The sequence below is a fragment of the Mastigoproctus giganteus genome, chromosome 10 (assembly GCF_048544385.1).
Source record: "Mastigoproctus giganteus isolate SK-2022 chromosome 10, ASM4854438v1, whole genome shotgun sequence".
Taxonomy (NCBI): domain Eukaryota; kingdom Metazoa; phylum Arthropoda; class Arachnida; order Uropygi; family Thelyphonidae; genus Mastigoproctus; species Mastigoproctus giganteus.
The window spans coordinates 47,901,459-47,920,842 of record NC_143584.1 but is presented as its reverse complement, the minus strand read 5'-3'; the positions used below and the strand labels follow the sequence as shown (position 1 = coordinate 47,920,842).

General features: G+C 36.3%; 1 protein-coding gene across 1 annotated transcript in view; it reads right to left on the bottom strand.

Annotated features, from left to right (window-relative positions):
- The window catches only part of Polr1A (RNA polymerase I subunit RpI1), a 476,971-nt gene that overhangs the window by 282,166 nt on the left and 175,421 nt on the right, over positions 1-19,384 (bottom strand). The window contains exons 16-17 of the mRNA XM_090382924.1: positions 14,906-15,114; positions 3,160-3,244 (exon numbers count right to left, since the gene is read on the bottom strand). Coding sequence (XP_090239050.1) covers positions 3,160-3,244; positions 14,906-15,114 — 294 coding nt within the window. The remainder of the gene's footprint in view (positions 1-3,159; positions 3,245-14,905; positions 15,115-19,384) is intronic.

Sequence of the window (19,384 nt, the reverse complement as noted above, 5' to 3'; positions counted from 1 at the left end):
GCAAAGTTTGTATGTTTTTATACACAAATAATTGTTTCTTGGGGAATGAGACTTGACAAAAAATCAAGCACATTCATTGTGTGCTTATCCAATACTTCCCATTATCCAATGAAGTATACAAAAAAAATATCTCTTTTCCTGAAAGATATTTAAAGTTTCATTGCAATTGGCTGTTCTATTTTTCTATGGTAAAGCTTTCAGACAATGAGTATAGCTCCTATCTTCAGTGTACTGGCTAAAACACTGAGGATCATAGCTATACTAGTAGCTGACTAACAAGCTGTCTATCAGCATGCATACTGAGGCCATTTGTTTTTGAAGGGGGGGTTTGATGCATAATATAAGCTTGCTGCCTTGCATCATTATGCTACCACTAATGTACCACTAACAGCTTCCTGAAATGAAATATAACCCTCAAATTAAATGCGCCTTAAATCATATAACTAAAGAATCGTTATATTGAAATGAATTTAAGTCATTTCAGTTTATCTAAGTACACTATAGCCAAAAAATCACACACAAATTCAAACCAAGTATTTTTTTTGTTTGCTATCACTGTCAATGAAAATGCCGAGAATTAGGATGACAAAATTTTACTGTAATTCTAACATTCAACTTAAAGAATAAAACAATTGTTCTTAACATTATGAATACAGTGGTACCTCGGGTCACAAACAAATCGACCCACGAACACAATTTCCAAACAAATTGACTCGACCCGTGATGAATGCCTCAGAGCACGAATGCACAAACATGTCTTTGGCGCCATGTTTTCGGCTCGCGAATAGCATCAGTTGTACTCAGGTTTGCGCGTTGTGAACATTGTTTGTTGTTGCGTTGTTCTTGATACAATTTTTTTAATGCAATTTAATTGCATTAAATTAACCCTCATTATGGCTCCCAAGAAAACGAAAAGTGTTAGTGATAGTGGTGTAAAGAAGCCTAAGCATATTACAGTAGAAACGAAGAAGGAAATAATAACTAAACATGAGAATGGTGTTAGCGTTTCTGATCTCACCAAGCAGTACAACATGGCTAAATCTATGATTTCTACTATCTTAAAGAACAAAGATGCGCTAAAGACGGCTGATGTGGCTAAAGGAGTGACTATGTTAATGAAGCAAAGGTCTCAAGTGTTAGAAGAAGTAGAAAAATTATTGTTAGTTTGGATTAATGAAAAGCAGCTTGCTGGAGATAGTGTTAGCGAGGCCCTAATATGCGAGAAGGCTTTACTTTTGCATGGTGATTTAGTGGCAAAAACGGCGAATACAAGTGATGCTAGCATTGACAAATTTAAAGCAAGTAGAGGCTGGTTCGAGAAGTTTCGTTGATGAACTGGAATTCATAGTGTTGTTAGGCTTGGAGAGGCAGCTAGTTCGGACAAAAAAGCAGCAGATGCCTATGTGGAGGAATTTGCAAACTCTATCAACTCTGAAGGTTACATACCGCATCAAGTTTTTAATTGCGATGAAACGGGACTTTTTTGGAAAAAAATGCCAAGAAGGATCTACATAACCCAAGAGGAAAAGTCACCGCCTGGCCACAAACCAATGAAGGACAGGCTTACACTTTTATTGTGCGCTAATGCAAGTGGGGATTGTAAGATTAAGCCTCTTTTAGTTTACCACTCTGAAAATCCGCATGCTTTTAAATGCAATAAAGTGCTAAAGAGTAAACTTCCGGTATTGTGGAGAGCGAATAGCAAGGCTTTGTTTGTTTGTTATTTGGTTTTTAGGAGCATTAGCAACTAAGGCCATATTGTTCCAGGATATGCGGTGGTCATTCCTTGACCTTTCCGCATCCTCCGTATTTGGTGGTGACGGGCTCGAACCCCGGTCTAATCAAGAAGCGTGTGCTATGCACTGCTGCTCCTTCCCACCTGGTTACGGAGGCGCCGAATAGCAAGGCTTTGGTAACAAGATTACTTTTTATGGAGTGGTTGACTGAAGTTTTTACGCCAACTGTCAAGAAATACCTTGAGGAAAATAATTTGCCCCTTAAGTGTCTGCTGGTTATGGAAAATGCTCCTGCCCATCCTCCAAGTATGGAAGAAGATGAATTGTTGTTGATATTGAATACGACTTCATAAAAGTCAGACTTCTGCCTCCTAACACCACTCCTCTCATCCAGCCCATGGACCAGCAAGTAATTTCCAACTTCAAGAAGTTATATACAAAGGCTCTTTTTTCCAGGTGTTTCCGTGACTGCGGTCAAATCCGTGACCAACGACACGGATTTGACCCTGTGTGATTTTTGAAAGGATCACTTCCATATCCTCCACTGCATAAACGTCATTGACACGGCATGGAACAATGTCTCTAACTGCACGTTTCAAATCTGCCTGGAGGAGACTTTGGCCAGGTTGTGTGCCTGATAGAGACTTCGAGGAGACAGATGTAACTCTAGTAAACGAGATTGTGACCATTGGCAAGAGTTTGAGCTTGGAGGTCAACGAGGAGGATGTGGTGGAGCAGGTGGAGGACCACAGACAAGAACTCAACACAGAAGAACTTGATGAATTGCAACATGAACAGATGAAAGTTATGCAGGAGGAGCACTCAGGAGAGGAGGAGGTACATGTTTCAAGTGCTGAGATCAAAGAAATTTGTAGCAAGTGGAGTGAAGTGCAGGTTTTCATTGAGAAGCATCACCCTAACAAAACTCTGACCAGCAGAGCAGTGGACATTTAAATGACAATGTTATATCCCATTTTTGGAAAATTATCCAACAAAGAAAAAGACAAATGTCTCTGGATCGTTATCTTGTGAAAACACCAGCCATCAAGCCAGCAATCGAACCACTTCACAGGATACAAACAAGTGAAAAAAACACCAGAAATGCCCAACGTTATTATGGAATGGGACTCTCCTTCAAAGGAGTAGTCTTCCTCCTCCTCCTCTACCATCTACCTGTGCCAGCAACTATCAACCACAAAGGTAAAGTTATACTGTATATTTTATATTTTTGCCACACATGAATCCATAAAAAAGTCAAAAAACAATATGTTTCTGGGGCGGGCAAATGGATTAACTGAATTTGCATTAATTTCAATGGGAAAAATTGTTTGGTTCGCGAACGGAGTCAAAGAACGAATTAAGTTCGTGACCCGAGGTACCACTGTATATACATGAAATGCTAAAAATATCCCCTCAAACTCACCTTGCTACCCTTAGCTCCTGACTGAACCATCAGCTGGAGATGATTATGTGGAAATTTCTTCAGTAATCCTTCAGGTATACAAACACTAACCAAATTAAAATTATAGCATGAGTGTACATATTTTATTTGGTAAACATTTATATATTGTTTCTAAATATATAGTTAAATGCAAAGAATAAATAAACATGATCTTTATTGTAAGGTGCAAAGATACACGCAGGTACCCAGACTTTACAAAGCCCTTCACGGCATTAAGCCAGGGGTTAACAAGCGGCAGAGATATTATCTTGCCGGAAATATAATATAGGATAAATAAATAACATAGAGCGGAGTATCTTACTTAAAAATAAGATACAATAATAATAATAATACATTGAATTAAAACAACATAGGATAGTTTCCTTGAATTCAAATTTCTGTAAAATTCTTGCTGAGCCGAAGCGATCTCATGTCGGTTGATGGTTGCGGAACACACATACAGATCTAGGATGAGAAGTCTATAATTTTTGTCAACTATGATTTTGCGCAGGTTGGCGTCCAAGGATTGAGCTAGATGGAGCTTTTGAAAAGGGAGGAACCAATCTTTAAAAAGTAACCTCAATGGAAGAGCAAGAAGCTTGGGAGTGGAGCAGAGTGGAGCACTGGGTGGGGGATCTGCCAGCACACGTGTCCCAAATGTTGGGTACTGAGATTCTTCCAGCAACCATTTTGATGGTGAAGATTTAGTCTTCTTTCATTCATTAATGCTGAAAATCTGGTTAAATTCAGTGCTTTGGCCATCAGTGAAGTTGTGGTGGGAGATGACACTTCCAGGTTGCCCATTTCAGGAGCCCGTATTCTGCGGCATTCAATAGTTTAATTGTTGTGTCTGCAGCCGAGCCCCACAACTCTACCCAATACAGTACACCTCTGATGATCATCATCGTGATATACGTTCTTATCATATTTGTGTTATGAATATGTAGCAAGTGCTGCTTGGCAGCCCACTGTTTCCTGTTGAATTTAGCACAGAGTTCTTCTATATGATGATGGAATCTTAATTTTCGATCAAAGATCACACCCAGATCTTTCTGCTTTTCAATGCAGGAGATCAAGACTCCTTCAATCGCCAGAAGAATTATGGTTGGTGTACATTTAAGTGAGAAGACCATGACGGCAGATTTTTCAGGGTCAACTTGCAAATCAAATCTTGTGAGGTACTGCTATATTTCTGATAAAGTCTCATTGATGGTTACTGTAGTATCTTTTGCTTCATCAGCCGATTTTATCTTCATCAACAGCATTAAGTCATCTGTATATGACAACATATCTGTTCTGTTCTGTATTAGTGGGTTAATTATAGCTGCGAACAGAATGCCAGACAGGACACTCCTTTCACAGCTATTGTGCCGCCACCCCCATTGTGGCATGCCTGCTCGTATTTGCCTAGTATACGTCTGCTTTCCTATGGACATTTTGATGGTTCTGTTCTGAAGAAGGGATGTCAGAAACTTCAATACTTGGCCTGTGATGTGATAGTAATTTTGAAGGAGCTTAATCAAGACCAGGATGTTGACGCTATTGAAGGCCACTTGTGGATCCAGATATGTGACTGTAATTTTTTCTTTCTCCTCAAACAATCCAAGGATGGCATTAGTAGTCATAAGCAGATTACTAATTGTTGATCTATCATGCAGGGCATAATGAATTTGCTGAGGTCTGTGAGGGAGGATGCGCATAGTAAGTACTTTCAGGACTGTTTTCTCAAGCAGCTTCAGTAAACATGAAGAGCGAGAGATGGGTCTAAAGTGCTTGGCTTCAGTTGGCTGGGAAACTTTTGGGATTGGCCTAACAGAATACATATTCCATGTTGGAGGGAAAAATTCTCATTTTAATATGGTATTAAAAATTTTTAAGAGGGGATCAATTAGATATCGGTTCAAACATTTAATCATAAACTGTAACTTTGTTAATCCCCACAGTAACATTTGCAGGCAATTGATTAATTCCAGATATAAGGTCATGTCTTGTGAACTTATGTAAGAAGTCATTGTACGTAAGTTCTGTTGTTCAGTTTAACAAATCTTCATACATTTGTATCTATATGTATTAAGTAAAGATATTTCAATATAGTAATGATATATATATTTTTCATGAATTTTGCACATATAATACTGTTGTAAAATATATAAAAGTTATGTGACAAATTATCAATGGGAAATTGCTGACAAATCAAGTCATCACCACTTCATCTAGTCTCATCAATAAATATGCTCAACTGGCTAATAAATGAGTAAAGTCATACAATTTACCCTCATTTGTAAAGTTCCATTCAGAAAATAAACAATCTGGCAATTATAACAGTATTAATATCAGTAGTAGCAAATGATGCAAGAAAACAAGCTTATAAAGCATCAGCTAAGAAAAAAACTTGCCACATCACTCCAACAATCAATGATCTGATGACTGAAAGCAAACTTCTGCCCATCTATCCTACAACAATCCTTCCTCAATGTTAACTAATGCCCCCCCTCATATGTGCATCTCAGAAAGAGGAAGAATACCATTAGAACTGAGCTTGCTCAATCCATTCAAAGCCTTAAACACTATAATCAGATCATCATGTGGGCACCTCATCTAGAGACATTGCAATTTGCAGACCCAAAGCCTTTCTTGGTAAGACCACCCTTTAGTACCCCTCATCAATCTCAATGCCTATCTCTGCACCCGTTCCGGCAGAACTACAGCCTTGCTAAAATAAGGCTTCCGAACCTGTATGAGGTACTCAAGATGTAGCCCTAACCATTGCCATGTACAAGGGCATAATCACCTTCACCCTGCTAACAACGTTGCTGTATATTATTGACAAAACGTGATAAGCTGTCCTGGCAGCTGACTGCACAATTACTAAGTTTTTTTTTTTCATTTTCTGCTACACATTGCAGTACCATACAGCTGATATGTTAATCTGGGATTACTGCTACCCATATGCAGAACCTTGCATTTATCAATGTTAAACTTCAATTGCCATTTTTCAGCTGATCTGGCTATTTTTCTAGATCTTGTTGCAGTAGCTTACCTTGATCACTGTCATTAACCACCTGCCAACCTTTGTATCATCTACAAATTAGACTTTAAGCCTAATATACATTTTTTATTTATTTATTTTTTTTTTATTATTTTTTTTTTATATGACCCCCAAACACGAGAGGTATTAGAACCTATAGTACTTAGTACCGTGCTTGGGTTGGAGGTTGAGAAGACGAAAGAAGATATTTTGTTGACATTGGACTTGAACTTCTGTAGATTGTAATTTTCAGGAAATACATATGAAGGAAGGTTGTTCCAGAAAACGGCAGTTGAATGAATAAATGAGGAAAATGAAAAGTTGGTTCTGTGGGTTTGAAGTTGGACAGTAAATGGATGTTGGCTGGTGGCGGCACGTGTTCGAACTGTTTTGAAAGAGAGAGCGCGAATTACAGAAGCCAATTCAGAACAGTGCCCATGGAAGTATCTGTAGAAGAGGCATGCAGCAGAAACAGTACGTCTATGAGAAAGCGAGTGGAGACACTCTGTTAGAGATGAATCATTAATTAACCTAACAGCCCTCTTCTGAATGGAATCAAGAAGCCTGAGAGAGGTTTTGGAGGCACGACCCCAGATGTGGGAACAATATTCCATGGTAGGGTGGATTTGCGATTTGTACAGAGTGAACAGCTATTTGGAAGAAAAGTAACGCCGAGAGCAAAAGAGAAAACAAGTTTTTTAGATGCAGAGGAAGCAATATTTGTAATGTGCTTGTGCCAAGAGAGATTAGAAGTCAGGGTAATCCCCAAAAGTGATATATCATTTTGCCTCGAAATCGGAGTGTCACTAAAAATAAGCATAGGAGCAGAAGAATCCTTTTTGCGAGATATAAGACAAGACTGAGTTTTAGAAGGGTTGAAATCAACTAAGTTGTCTTTGCCCCACTGGAGAATTACCTGAAGATCGCCATTTAAGGAATTGGTAGCAGATTTTCGAGAAGTTGAAGCTGATTGAGCAGGACAAGGTTTCTCAAAATGGAAACTGGAATGCAATGTGCTATCATCGGCAACTATGGATAGGATTTCCAGTCAATGGAAGAAGGTCATTAATATACAAGAGGAAAAGAGTGGGGTTAAGAACTGAACCTTGGTGGACACCGGCATTAGTGGAGAAGTTAGAAGACAGAGAGCCATCTACCATCACCCTCAGTGAGCGATCAGAGAGAAAACTGGATAACCAATTACTAAAAACAGTTGGCAAACCATAAGATGGAAGCTTGTTTAGAAGACCTCTATTCCAAACACGATCAAAAGCCTTCCTTTGAGATGTCAAGAGCAACTACTTGTTTTTCACCGAACCTTTCCATTGAATTAGTCCATAAATGGGTAACATAAGCCAGAATATCACCAGTGGATCGACACTGACGGAATCCATACTGGCGATCGTTGATCAGACGGAAGGTTTCTAGGTAGTTTAAGAGTTGGTGGTTAATTAATTTCTCCATTACTTTAGAAAGAGTAGAAGTAATTGTAATGGGACGATAATTGGATGGGAGGGATTTGTCACCCTTTTTAAGAACTGGCTGGATATGAGCAAATTTCCAAGCAAAAGGAAAAACACCTTTGGAATAAGAAAGTGAAAAAAGGCGGCAAAGAATAGGAGTAAGTTCAGGATCACAGGTTTTGAGAACAAGTGGAGAAATACCATCTTGACCTAGAGATTTCTTAGCACCGCGATTCGTCAAAATCCTTCTGACATCCTTTTGGCAGAAGACCACAGGAGGCATTGAATGGAGCGTGTTGGGAATGGTGGGAGGTGTTTTACCAAGATCATTAATACATGAGCCGGAAGAAAAATGGGATACTAGCAGGTCAGCTTTATCCTTGGCTGAAGTGAGAACAGAACCATCTGATTTGGACAGAGGTGGAAGCAGAGATGGGCAAAAGTTGCGGCCAATAGCTTTGGCAAGAGACCAGAATGCTCAGCTACCATTAGAGCAAGAAGCAAGTTTTCTACTCTTAGCCTGTTCAAACTCTAGTTTGGACTGATTAATAACTGCTTTACAATCGTTGCGAGCTTTGGTGTAGGCAGAAAATGAAACTGAAGAATTAGAAACAAGCCAATTACGATTTGCAACATTCTTCTCTTGAACAGCCTTAGCACATTTATTGGAAAACCAAGGTTTAGATAAAGGACGAGATTTTAAAGTGGAGTGTGGGATAAAGGATTCGATTCCTGCAAGAATAATTTCACTGATACGATCTGCGCAAACGTTGACATCAGAAGTTTTGAAACAGTAATCCGACCAAGGAAAAGAAGAAAAGAAGTCTCGCAGGTCATCCCATTTTGCATTCTTGTAATGCCAAACAATATGAGATTGTGAATAGCCATGAGATAAAGGCTCCATTGGAGATGAGACAATCACCAAGTTGTGATCTGAAGTTCCTAAAGCACCTCTCACTTCGACCGTATACTTAGAACGGTTGTTTGTGAGAAAAAGATCAAGCGTATTGGCTGTATGATTAGGATTGTCCGGTATTCTTGTAGGTAAATGAACAATCTGTGCTAGGTCATTAGTAATTGCAAAAGCCTCAGCATCTCGACCTGCTGGGTCGGTGTGACTAGAAAACGGAAGCCAGCTGGAGTTGTGAACATTAAAATCACCAAGGAAAATTACCTCACTGTTAGGAAAGTTGGACTGGAGAAAGTCAAGTTACAAAGAGAGGAAGTCAAAGAGCTCCAAGTGATTAGTGGAGTTGGGAGAAGACAACAGGTGAATTTGACACAATGAGGTAGAGAGATTTTAAGCCAGAGAAGATCAAAGAGAGGAGATTCCAAATTGCCAAATCTGCCAAGATTCCAAATTGCAGACTGTAAGTGGAAATGGACATCGTTGAGATTAGAATCGAGACCACGTATATTTGTGAAATGAATTAGGAAGTGCTCGGGAGGTTTAGATCTTTTCGCAGATAAGCTTGCTCTATTAGTTTGACAATTCATGGTGTATTCAATAGTAAGAAAAAGTGGGTGGGACATGCTATGAAGTAATGAAATTTTTGGATATGGCGTACACGTGGTGAGAATATACCCAGATCCTTGACATAACGTGGCCTCGACAATGCTCCCCACATACACACTACTCGGACTCCCTCCAGTCACTATCTGGCAGAGTAGAGGTAGCAAGATTATACACTAGCTGATCCGGAAGCCTCCTAGAGAGTTACCAATAGGTTCGGTCCGGTGTACTAACTAGCAGCCGGCCTGCAAACACCGTTTTAGAGCTGTACCCTCGAAATGTAAGGAATATTGGATCTCGCCACAACATTCATCATAACCTCAAAAGTCATCAATCATACTGCATGATGGAAGAAATAGGGAAGGGTTGACCGGAACTTAGCTCTAGAGACCAAACATGGGTTCCATCACTTCAAGCCTCCAATAAGCAAAGTGGTGGTATTTCACCAGTTGATGAGAGTCATCTACCACCTAGTACTGCCTGGTAACATAGAGGGGCGGCGTTCCACCATATTGTGTGGGTGCCACACCTCGACCCCTGCTTACGTTGGTTCACACCTGTGTGGTCACCCACCATGTACTTGTGCATGGAGGTTATACCCAGGATTACTAACAGTCCCACCATTGTGAAGGTGCAAGCACCTTCATTAATATGAGTAATAAATATAGAAAATAACAATGGCCAGGCACTGAACCCTGGTGGACTCCACTAATAACATTAATCCATGAAGAGCAGTGTCCTCTGTCTTTTCACTCAACCATTCCTTTGTGCATAACAGTAACTTGCTCTTAATGCTACACTGCTCCTTTTTTGTACAGCAGTCTTATGTGCAACAGTATCAAAAGGTTTCCTGAAATCCAAGTATCAAAATTATGATTTTTATCCAGTTCCTTTGTTACTGCACTACAGTATCCAATTAGACAAGATTGCCTCTTAACAAATTCATGCTGTGACTGCAGTACAATTGCATTTCTGACTGTCTCTATATTCCTGCATTACTTCTTTGGCCAGTGATTCCATTATTTTCCTGAGAGCAGAAGTTAAGCTAACAGATCTGTAACTACTCATTTCACCTTTTGATCCTCTTTTATGAGTTATGGATACATTCGCACATCTCCAGTCCATAGAGGCCTTCACCAAATCCAAAGATGCTTTCGTAATTATGACTAAGGGTTTGCTTACTCTTTTGCTGTCCTCCTTAATACATTTGGACAGATCCATCTACCTCGGGTGCTGCTCATTTTTATGTTTAGCTTCAACAATCTCTTCCACTTTCCTTTCAGTTATCAGAAAATCATTTAGTTCCCTATTAGAGTTTAATAAACTTATGGCATCCCCTTATATCTTAAAGCCATGCTTACATCTAAATTAGTATTTATTAGTAATTCATTTATGGATACAGTGTAAACTGTTAGGTCAGGGATATATTCTGTCTTCATATTTAAGGCAGGGCATCTAGTTTACATAGATGGCCAGTTTAATGTTGAGTCAATTTGGTGTGACACAAGCACTGGGAAAACAAAAATGAGGGAAGAAACGTGTTACAGGCTTCATGACTATGATGAATATCATGAACAACTGTAGAGACATATGGAGTGGGTCAATAAATCAAAATGTCTTTTAATGGAGGAATTTCAGATATTGACTGAACATTGTGCATTGATCACTCACACAGTAGCTAAACTTCTATCAATTTAAGGGAAATCGTTTCCTACACCAGCACATTACAGGCACAAAAAGAGAAAGGAATAGTTTTGACCCTTCATTGGTTAAAAAAAATTTAGGGAAAAGAGACTTACTAGGTAGCAATGTTCACAATGCACTGATGTGGGATTTACTTAGCAATGTAACTACTGTCAAAGGCAAGGGAAAGGATGTCGGTGACTTACAGCAGTCTCAGATAGTTTTTAAATTCTACACAGTGTGACCAGAATTTGCTGTTGGTAACTTCAGGGATGAAGTTACCAACAGCAAATTCTAAATGTAAAGCATTCAGGGATGCTATCACAGAAAAGCCTTTTATACCAACTAACAGATAAAGTTCAAGGCAACTTTATCTGTTGCACTGTGAGTACTCATGCCCTCTAGGTCCTGGTGGGGGCTCTTCCCCTCGACCTGGAGGTGGTGAGAACAGGAATGTTGTATCATCTTTGTGAGAGCGTCTCAGACTTGCTTGGTTCAAGGCAACCAAGGCCATATTTCTCCATGTTTATGGTCTGTAAATTGCATGTGTTCTCTGGTCGATTTTCTGTTTGCTGGACAAAAAAACCATGCTATCATAGAAATGGGCTTTACTTGCGGGGGAGGATGGCAATACTGTCAACTGTGCTACCCACGAGGACATACAAGACATTAGTTTGTCTCAAAAAACAATTATGCGATGAGTAGAAGCTATTGGAGAGAATTTCTTTGAACAATTTTTGGAAAACATAAAACAAATGAAATATTTTAGTGTGGCACTGGATAACAGTACTGATGTAAATGACAGTCCAAATCCATGATAATTTTGTGCCACTTGAAGATTCAGCTAATCTACAGAATATGCATGGAACAACTACAGGCAAAAATCATTTTGAAAATTTTTGCCAATCTATTGAAAAGTTAGGATTAAATATTAAAAACCTGGTAGGAGTCACAACTGATAGTGCAAAAAAAATATGATTGGTAAAAACATTCACTTCACGGCATTATGCATCAAGCTCTCTGTAGGAAAGAAAGTATTGGATTTCCAACACGTCATGAATGTGGTTATTTCGACTGTAAATTTTATAAGATCACATGGCCTTAATCATCGTATGTTTCAAAAGTTTTTTTCAGAAACTGAAGATGAATATGAAGATATAATTTTACATAGTGTAGTGAGATGGCTTAGTCGTGTTATATTGTTTCTTTCAACTGTGTGATGAAATTGATATTTTTGTGACAGAAAATGGGAAGGAAAACAAATAAAACAACTATCAAATGTGGTGTGGCTATTTCATCTTGCAATTTTTAGACATTTCTAGTCATTTAAATGCTCTTAATTTAAAAATACAAGGGAAAGGAAAACTGGTCTCTGATTTGTATGGTGACAAATCATAGACCAATCTGACAAATCGTTTCAGAATAAATTGTTATTATATTTAACATGGTGAATGCGGACTACGAATTAATTCTTATTTGCCAATCTGGCCCAGGACGCTGACTACAGGTTAACTCGGACTTGGTGGTATAGCTAACTGAAATTCTAAATAATGGATTTTACATTCAGACCTAATTTTCTTGGAACGTTCAGAATTTTTTCTCCAATGTAACTTTTCCATTAAGTTACATGTTCCACCAAAAATGTCCGAAATTCAGAGAAACCCGTAACTTGATGGAAAAGGATGTATGTGTTATGCATATATATATTTCTATAATATATAATGCAGTTTTTTTTTAGCACTGAATAATACGAGTATTTGATGCGATTGATCTATGAACTAGAATCATACAACACGTCAAAAAGCTCTTCAAATTCCAAGTCACTCATATTAGCATAGAGCTCAAGCTCTTCTTCTTCAGTCAGTGGTCTCTTCTTATCCTTGTTTTAGGGTTTTTTTTTTTTTTTTTTTTTTTTGTAAAAAAAAAAAAAAAAAAGTACTAAATACAACATACACGACAAAGTCTGTGTCAATGCAGCGGATTTACGCACAGCACAGATTGATATACAGAGAATTCTGCAAGTTACAACACATTCAGTTAACTCTTAGTTGGCTGCTGCAAAGAATTTTCTATTACATACGCCAACTAAGAGATAATTCCCGAGGCTTTTTTTTTTTTTTTACAACAATAAGCATTTTTTATGAGTTTTGGTGATGAATATATATATATATATATATATATTATAATTTGGGTTTTGAATAATTTAACATACCTAACTCAAATTTCTGTCGGAGACCAGTTTACCCAAGTAAGCCTTGGCAGTCAACGTGTTAAATCCCAAATTGAGCAAGACAAATTAGTTCACTTTGAATGTTGTACCAAGCTAAAAGAAAAACATATATATTTCCAAAGAATCGTTTCCTCTTGTTATTACAATTACTTTTTGATGATTTGAAAGTCGATTTGTCGATATAAGATCTAAGAAAAAGACATAAGTTTGTTTGAGAATACCTTTACTTCTATGGCTGAAAACTACAGTCCCAGCTTGCAACTTCAAATTGCTGATCTTCAAGCCAAAACAGAGTTCAAAATTAAGTATATGGACTACAAAATTAAACTACTTGAATTCTACAAGACTTTTCCATCTGAAGATTTCTACTAATAAAAGGAAATGGCATGAAAATAGCAACTTTGTTCAGATCAATTTGAGCAAATGTTTTCACGCAGGAAATCAAATAAATATTTAAAAAGAAACAAAATAACAGATGAGCATCTTCATTCCATATTGACAAGTGGCGTCACCAATTTAAAACAATTACATAAAAATATTCAGCCTCAATCATCTCATTAAATGAGAAGTTTTGTTCAGTAAATGTTATATATTATATTTAATAAAATTTTCGAATATTTTAAATTTTAGGCGTATCATTAAATTTACTTATTCACCTTAATTTTGAAAAGCAGTAATCCTTTTCAGGTTTTAATTTTTTAAAGTGAGCATTTAAAAGCAAAAGTAAGGTGTTTAAAAAAAAAATGTAAACTGTTTTTTAAAAAACAAAAGTAAGTCATATTTTTATAATTGTAATGAAATCTAAAAAAGAAATCACTGACAGATTTGTTGCACCTAAGTGTTGGGAATTTGTATTTTTTATATATAGCTTGAAAACAAAAATGGTAACATGAAAATAGAAACTTCCTTTTACACGTAACAAGATATGGAAAATGTCTTGATTTTTCTTGAATTTTGTGGCCCATGAAACAAACCGAACTTCAAATATGGCCCCTGTACAGGAAAAGGTTGGACACCATTGCACTATAAGATCAGTCTAACGTCTATACACAAATTGTATTCTATGATTGGTTTGCAGGTACTGCAAGATGAAAAACCTAAGTATATGGGGTTAAAGAAGTGGTGTGCGAAACCATTCGAATCCTTGGTGAAGCTGAACCCAGGCCTTTTCCACAGTGTGGAAAGACAGCAAACAAACAGCAATCAAACCAAAGAACTGCCAGCAAAGGTCACATAATTCAATTCAAACAGGTACTGCAGCACCAAAGGAACTGCAGTACTCAATCCAGAAAGAAGTTAAGATGTTTATAATAAACTGATACTGTTTCCAATAACACAAAAAAAAAATAAATAAATAAATAAAAAAAATAAAAATACATAACAATTGCAAAAATTATAATATATATTTCTTATGAATTTTATTTCCTGCAGTTTCATATTAATCATAAAATACAAACGTTAACTTTTTTGAATTCTACATTCCAAATCAAGTGTGATAAGCTCGTTGTGTCTGTTCTAACATCCTTAATGATTAGGCAAACCTTTCTTCAGAGCTCTGATGCCAGTTTTAAAAACATGCCAAATGTGGTATATTATTCCAAAAATTATTTCTTTCTATTTCAATGCAGAGCAGTGTTATAAAGCTAATTGAAATTCTTGCACACTTCTGATGCCATAAATACTCAATCTGTTCAACTTGTATTTCAGTATTAATCATAATCCAAAAGAAGTTTTTTCAAAAGCTTAGTTAAATATAATCCATCAAAACAGCATGTAACAAAATATTACTATATTACATTAAATATACATACTTATTAATTTCGTCATTAATTTTATCAGTATGTTTCTTCATTACATTGTCAATCTGCTTCAAGCCACTGTCATCTCGGGCCAGAAAGGCATCCTGTAACTCATCTTTCAATTCATTTTGGGTTGGTTCATTCAGTCCAAGAGCTTCTGCAATTACCTTATTTCCAATCTTTCTAGATCGCCTCATAATTTTAATTCGCTTTTTATCAGCCTGTGGAAAATAACAAAAATAAATAATTTCAAATAAAATATGGTATTTAGCTAATTCAGAATATAATGGGCAGGTTTTACAGCAGGTAATTTTTTCCAAAGACCACATCCATTAAACACAGTAAAGAACAAAGTAAAAAAAAAAAAAAAAGAATTTAAATTAAGTGAAAAATATACTATTGATACTCTTTAGAAAATCTAAATTTTCTAAAGAGTATCAATTCCTAATTCTGACAAGCAAATATTTTTACATTCTACGAAAATTTAAAAAAAAAAAACATGAAAAAGTGAGTACAGTCAGTCCTCGTATAACACGTGTTTACACTACATGAATTCGATCATACACAATTTATAAATAGGGGAACAATATCGTATATAACATGAACCGAATTCGCCTTTGCACGATTCACCTTTGTGTTTACAAGAAATGGCAGTCGGACCAGAATCACCCCAACTGAACGCAACACGATAGGAATGAAGAGAAGATTCTGAAGATGTATTTATGTTTTTTATATCATTGAAAGGGAAACGCATTTCACCATAACAACGTAAAATTCCAGCTATTGGTATTATCGCAAATGCAATTAGATCGAGTTTACTACCAGTTTATAACAGATTCCACTAGCAGGAACGTAACTGGAAATTGTTTTTATTGTTTTATGGTAGTAACCCCCAGAAATGTGCTTTAGTAAAATGTGGGCTAGTGAGGTGTTAATAGAGTTGTCTCTGCCTTTACGGTGTTGTTTATTCAGTTGCTACACGCGCACAGCTTTGTTTATGTGTATCAAGCGTGCCTCCTCATTTTGTAATTGTGCTTTATTCCCTAAAAATGAGTAAAATGCTTAAGGTGTGAAAAGGAGGAATCCTGGTAAAGACACTACAGATTCAGGGAGAAAAAGAAAAGCAATACTGATAAACAGAGGCATACTGGGTCAAAAATTCTTACCCGGGAAAATCTGTAGTGGCCTCATACTAGCGTTTATGGCCAAAATCACACCAGCCTCCGACCCACCGTGGTTTCCCTGGTAAAGCTTATGGCCAGTGCGCCTCTGTCGATAGAGAAAAAATATGAAATTGTGAAACACTTTGAGCGAAATGAAAGACCATGTGATATTGCACGTGCTACATGCCTAAATGAGGCAATGCCGAGAATTACAAAGAATGCAGAGAAAATAAAAACAACTTTTATAGCAGGAACAATTCAAAGTGTAATTAAAATCCATTAGATTAAGACACAAAGAATTGGAAGAGATAGAATGGCTGTTATCTGTTTGGATAGAAAATCAAACGAAAAACAAGTTTGCTTACAATAGAAGCAAAAGCATTAGCAATATTTTATTATGTAATAGTCGTAATAAAATACTTACGTATTTTATTACGATAATTTACTGTGTTTGGTAATGTTTTGATTAAAATGTGTGTTCAATCTTGTGTGGTCGGCACCCAACCTTATTTTTCCCATAGGGCCTGTTGTTTATATTGAACGATTTTGCATTGTAAGAGGGTTTCTAGGAACATAACTATTGTGCTATATGAGGACTGACTGTACAGAAGAACCTTTACTCAACAGAAAATTTTCTGATTTCTGCTTAAAAGGTAACACAAGTAGGGAGTAATCATCTACATCCTGATTAAATTTGTTATTATATTTTGCACATTAAAGTTTGTATAAAAAATATCATACACTTCATGTTTTATTTGATTTGGATTCTTTGTATTCAATTTTGTTTTGACCTAAACATTAAAGAAAATTTCCTATCTTTTCACTCTAAGTTCAAATGTTTTATTTTGTGAATAAGTTTGCTTGTTCTTATGAACAGAGGCTTGAAAATACTGACATATAATTGTTTGAGAGAAAATGTTTGCAATGTGTTTTTCTGTCTTACTTCTGGAGGGCAATGCTGTCCCTGTGACAAAGTTTAGGCTTAGAGCACTTTTAGAACTGATCCAGTAGGTGATTTTCTGAGAGTCAACCTAAAATAATTAATATGATTTTTAATTGAAAAACATGATCCAGTAGGTGAATCTGTTATTTCAGTGCAACAAAATAGTAACCTGCTTCTATATTTAATTAAATGTAGTAGGTCTATGCTGCCTAACAATAGGGATTTTATTCTCATGTAACAAAAGTTACACTTGCAATCAGAAGTTTTCTTCCAAACACTGCTTGGCTGCTTATTTATATTCAATATGTTTATTCACTCATATACGGTAGTAGGATGCAGTAGTCTGCATCTGATTATTTAGGCTGGCTTGTAGATAATATAGTCATTTCTAAAACAAAATATAAGCACAAGCTCTGCCTGCCATGTCACAGGAGGGGCAACTTTGTTCCCTAGCAATAAAGACAGAAATGAATGCAGTGCGAGCATTTTCTTTCAAATTTCAATACAGTGCAACCTCACCATAACGTGCCTCTTCACTGTGCAGTTTCAGATATACTGTAGGCATGTCTCCCAAAATGAATTACGAAAAAAGTAGTGCATTCAAAGAACTAGAAATTTCATATTGGAAACTGGGGGTCTACAGTAATAGTCTCTGATGAGTCCTGCTGTTGTTTACAAAAAAAAAAAAAAAAAAAAAAACTCTGCAATTGAATACATGAAAGCAAATATACAGCCAATTTTTAGCTAATTTCCCTTCTTGGAAATACAGTAGTAGGATGCAGTAGCTATAATAACAAATAATTATATGCCATTATAAAAATGTAAATTTTTTTGAAATTTCTACTTTTTTTTTTTTTTTTTTTTCTTTTTAAACACTGAACCAGCAGAATCTAATTTTGACTTTGATAAACCAGAATTTTAGAGATTGTTAATTATACTATATAATTATTACATGAAAATGAATAAAGCTAACAGAAGAAAGGAAAACCACAAAATTTTACATTCTTGAAATTTTAGTTTTATAAGATTTACTCACCTTACTGTTGTTATTGTTATATAAAAATAGTTACTATACTTTATTTACTTTAAATTTACTATGACAATATTTTTAAGCAAAAAGGAAACGTGGAGCAAACCTTGTTCAATCTATAGCAGACTGGGCAATGCTACACACTTTTCATATGACTGAAAGGTTATGGACAACTGCAAAAGACTAAACAATGGAGAAAGCACCTCTTCTCTTCTCCCACTAGGAATTTATAAATTTCCAGGAATCCTTAAATGATCAAATTTTCCCATGGAATTTCCAAAAGTTGGCAGATATTGTCTTAGAAAATATTTAACAATCATATTTGTGAGCCCTGAGGGTTAGATCCGATCAAGATTAGAATCCCATGGCAACAAGGTAAGTGAGCATGAAGAAGGCAATGACAATTTGCATGTTACTAAGCACCAAGAACATATCACTTACACTATTTGTGTGAACCGAAATAAAAGAGCAAAATAAATATCAGTTTTCAGATAGGTTCAGTCATCTCCACTCTGACCAAAAACATTGGTTTGTTTTCAGTTCAGGTTGAATAACTCACTTCTGTTCAGTCTGATGCTCTGCTTTAATTACAATAGATGAATGCCGACTAGACAGATCAATGAAAAAATAAACTAGACAAAAAAAATGATCAAATTACTGGTAATAAAGAGACTAATTACCAGTAATACCAAAAATAGGTTTTGTATCATTTACCAGTAATGGTAATGCAATTCCTACAACAATGCCATTCCTAGTGATTTAGCACCATCAGGTTTTCCTCCTGTTTCCTACACGATATTGCCCAAGTGACATCATGTAGGAAAACATTTCCTCAAACGTTTTCTCATATCATTGTTGTAGAGTAGTACAACAATGGTGTTATGAGGAAATGTTTAAGTAAATGCATTATGACACTTTCATATTCCAGGAATATGTCATGTCATAATGCATTCTTGACAGAATTTTGTAAATCTCATAAAAAATTGAGATAAATGTTGGAATGCACACGTTGCAAAACACGATTGCATGTCTCTTCATAACTATGTCATTTCTTTTCTGTAATTCACTAACTATTGAAGAAGAAAATATTGCAGTCCTTATATTCTATTTGTCCTCATACACATTTAAAGTAGAAAAGAAAAAGTCTGCTCCTATATAAACTTAATGAATGATAACAAAAACCTGATAAGACCTTGCTATAACTATATGAATGAACTATTCATATAAATGTCACACTAATTCATACTAACCATTCACTTCAACCAACAGCATTTGTTTGTAAATATCTTGGGGGTGGGGGGGGGACATTTCTAATTTATGCTGAGCTTAATTTGTTAATAACTATAACCAGCACA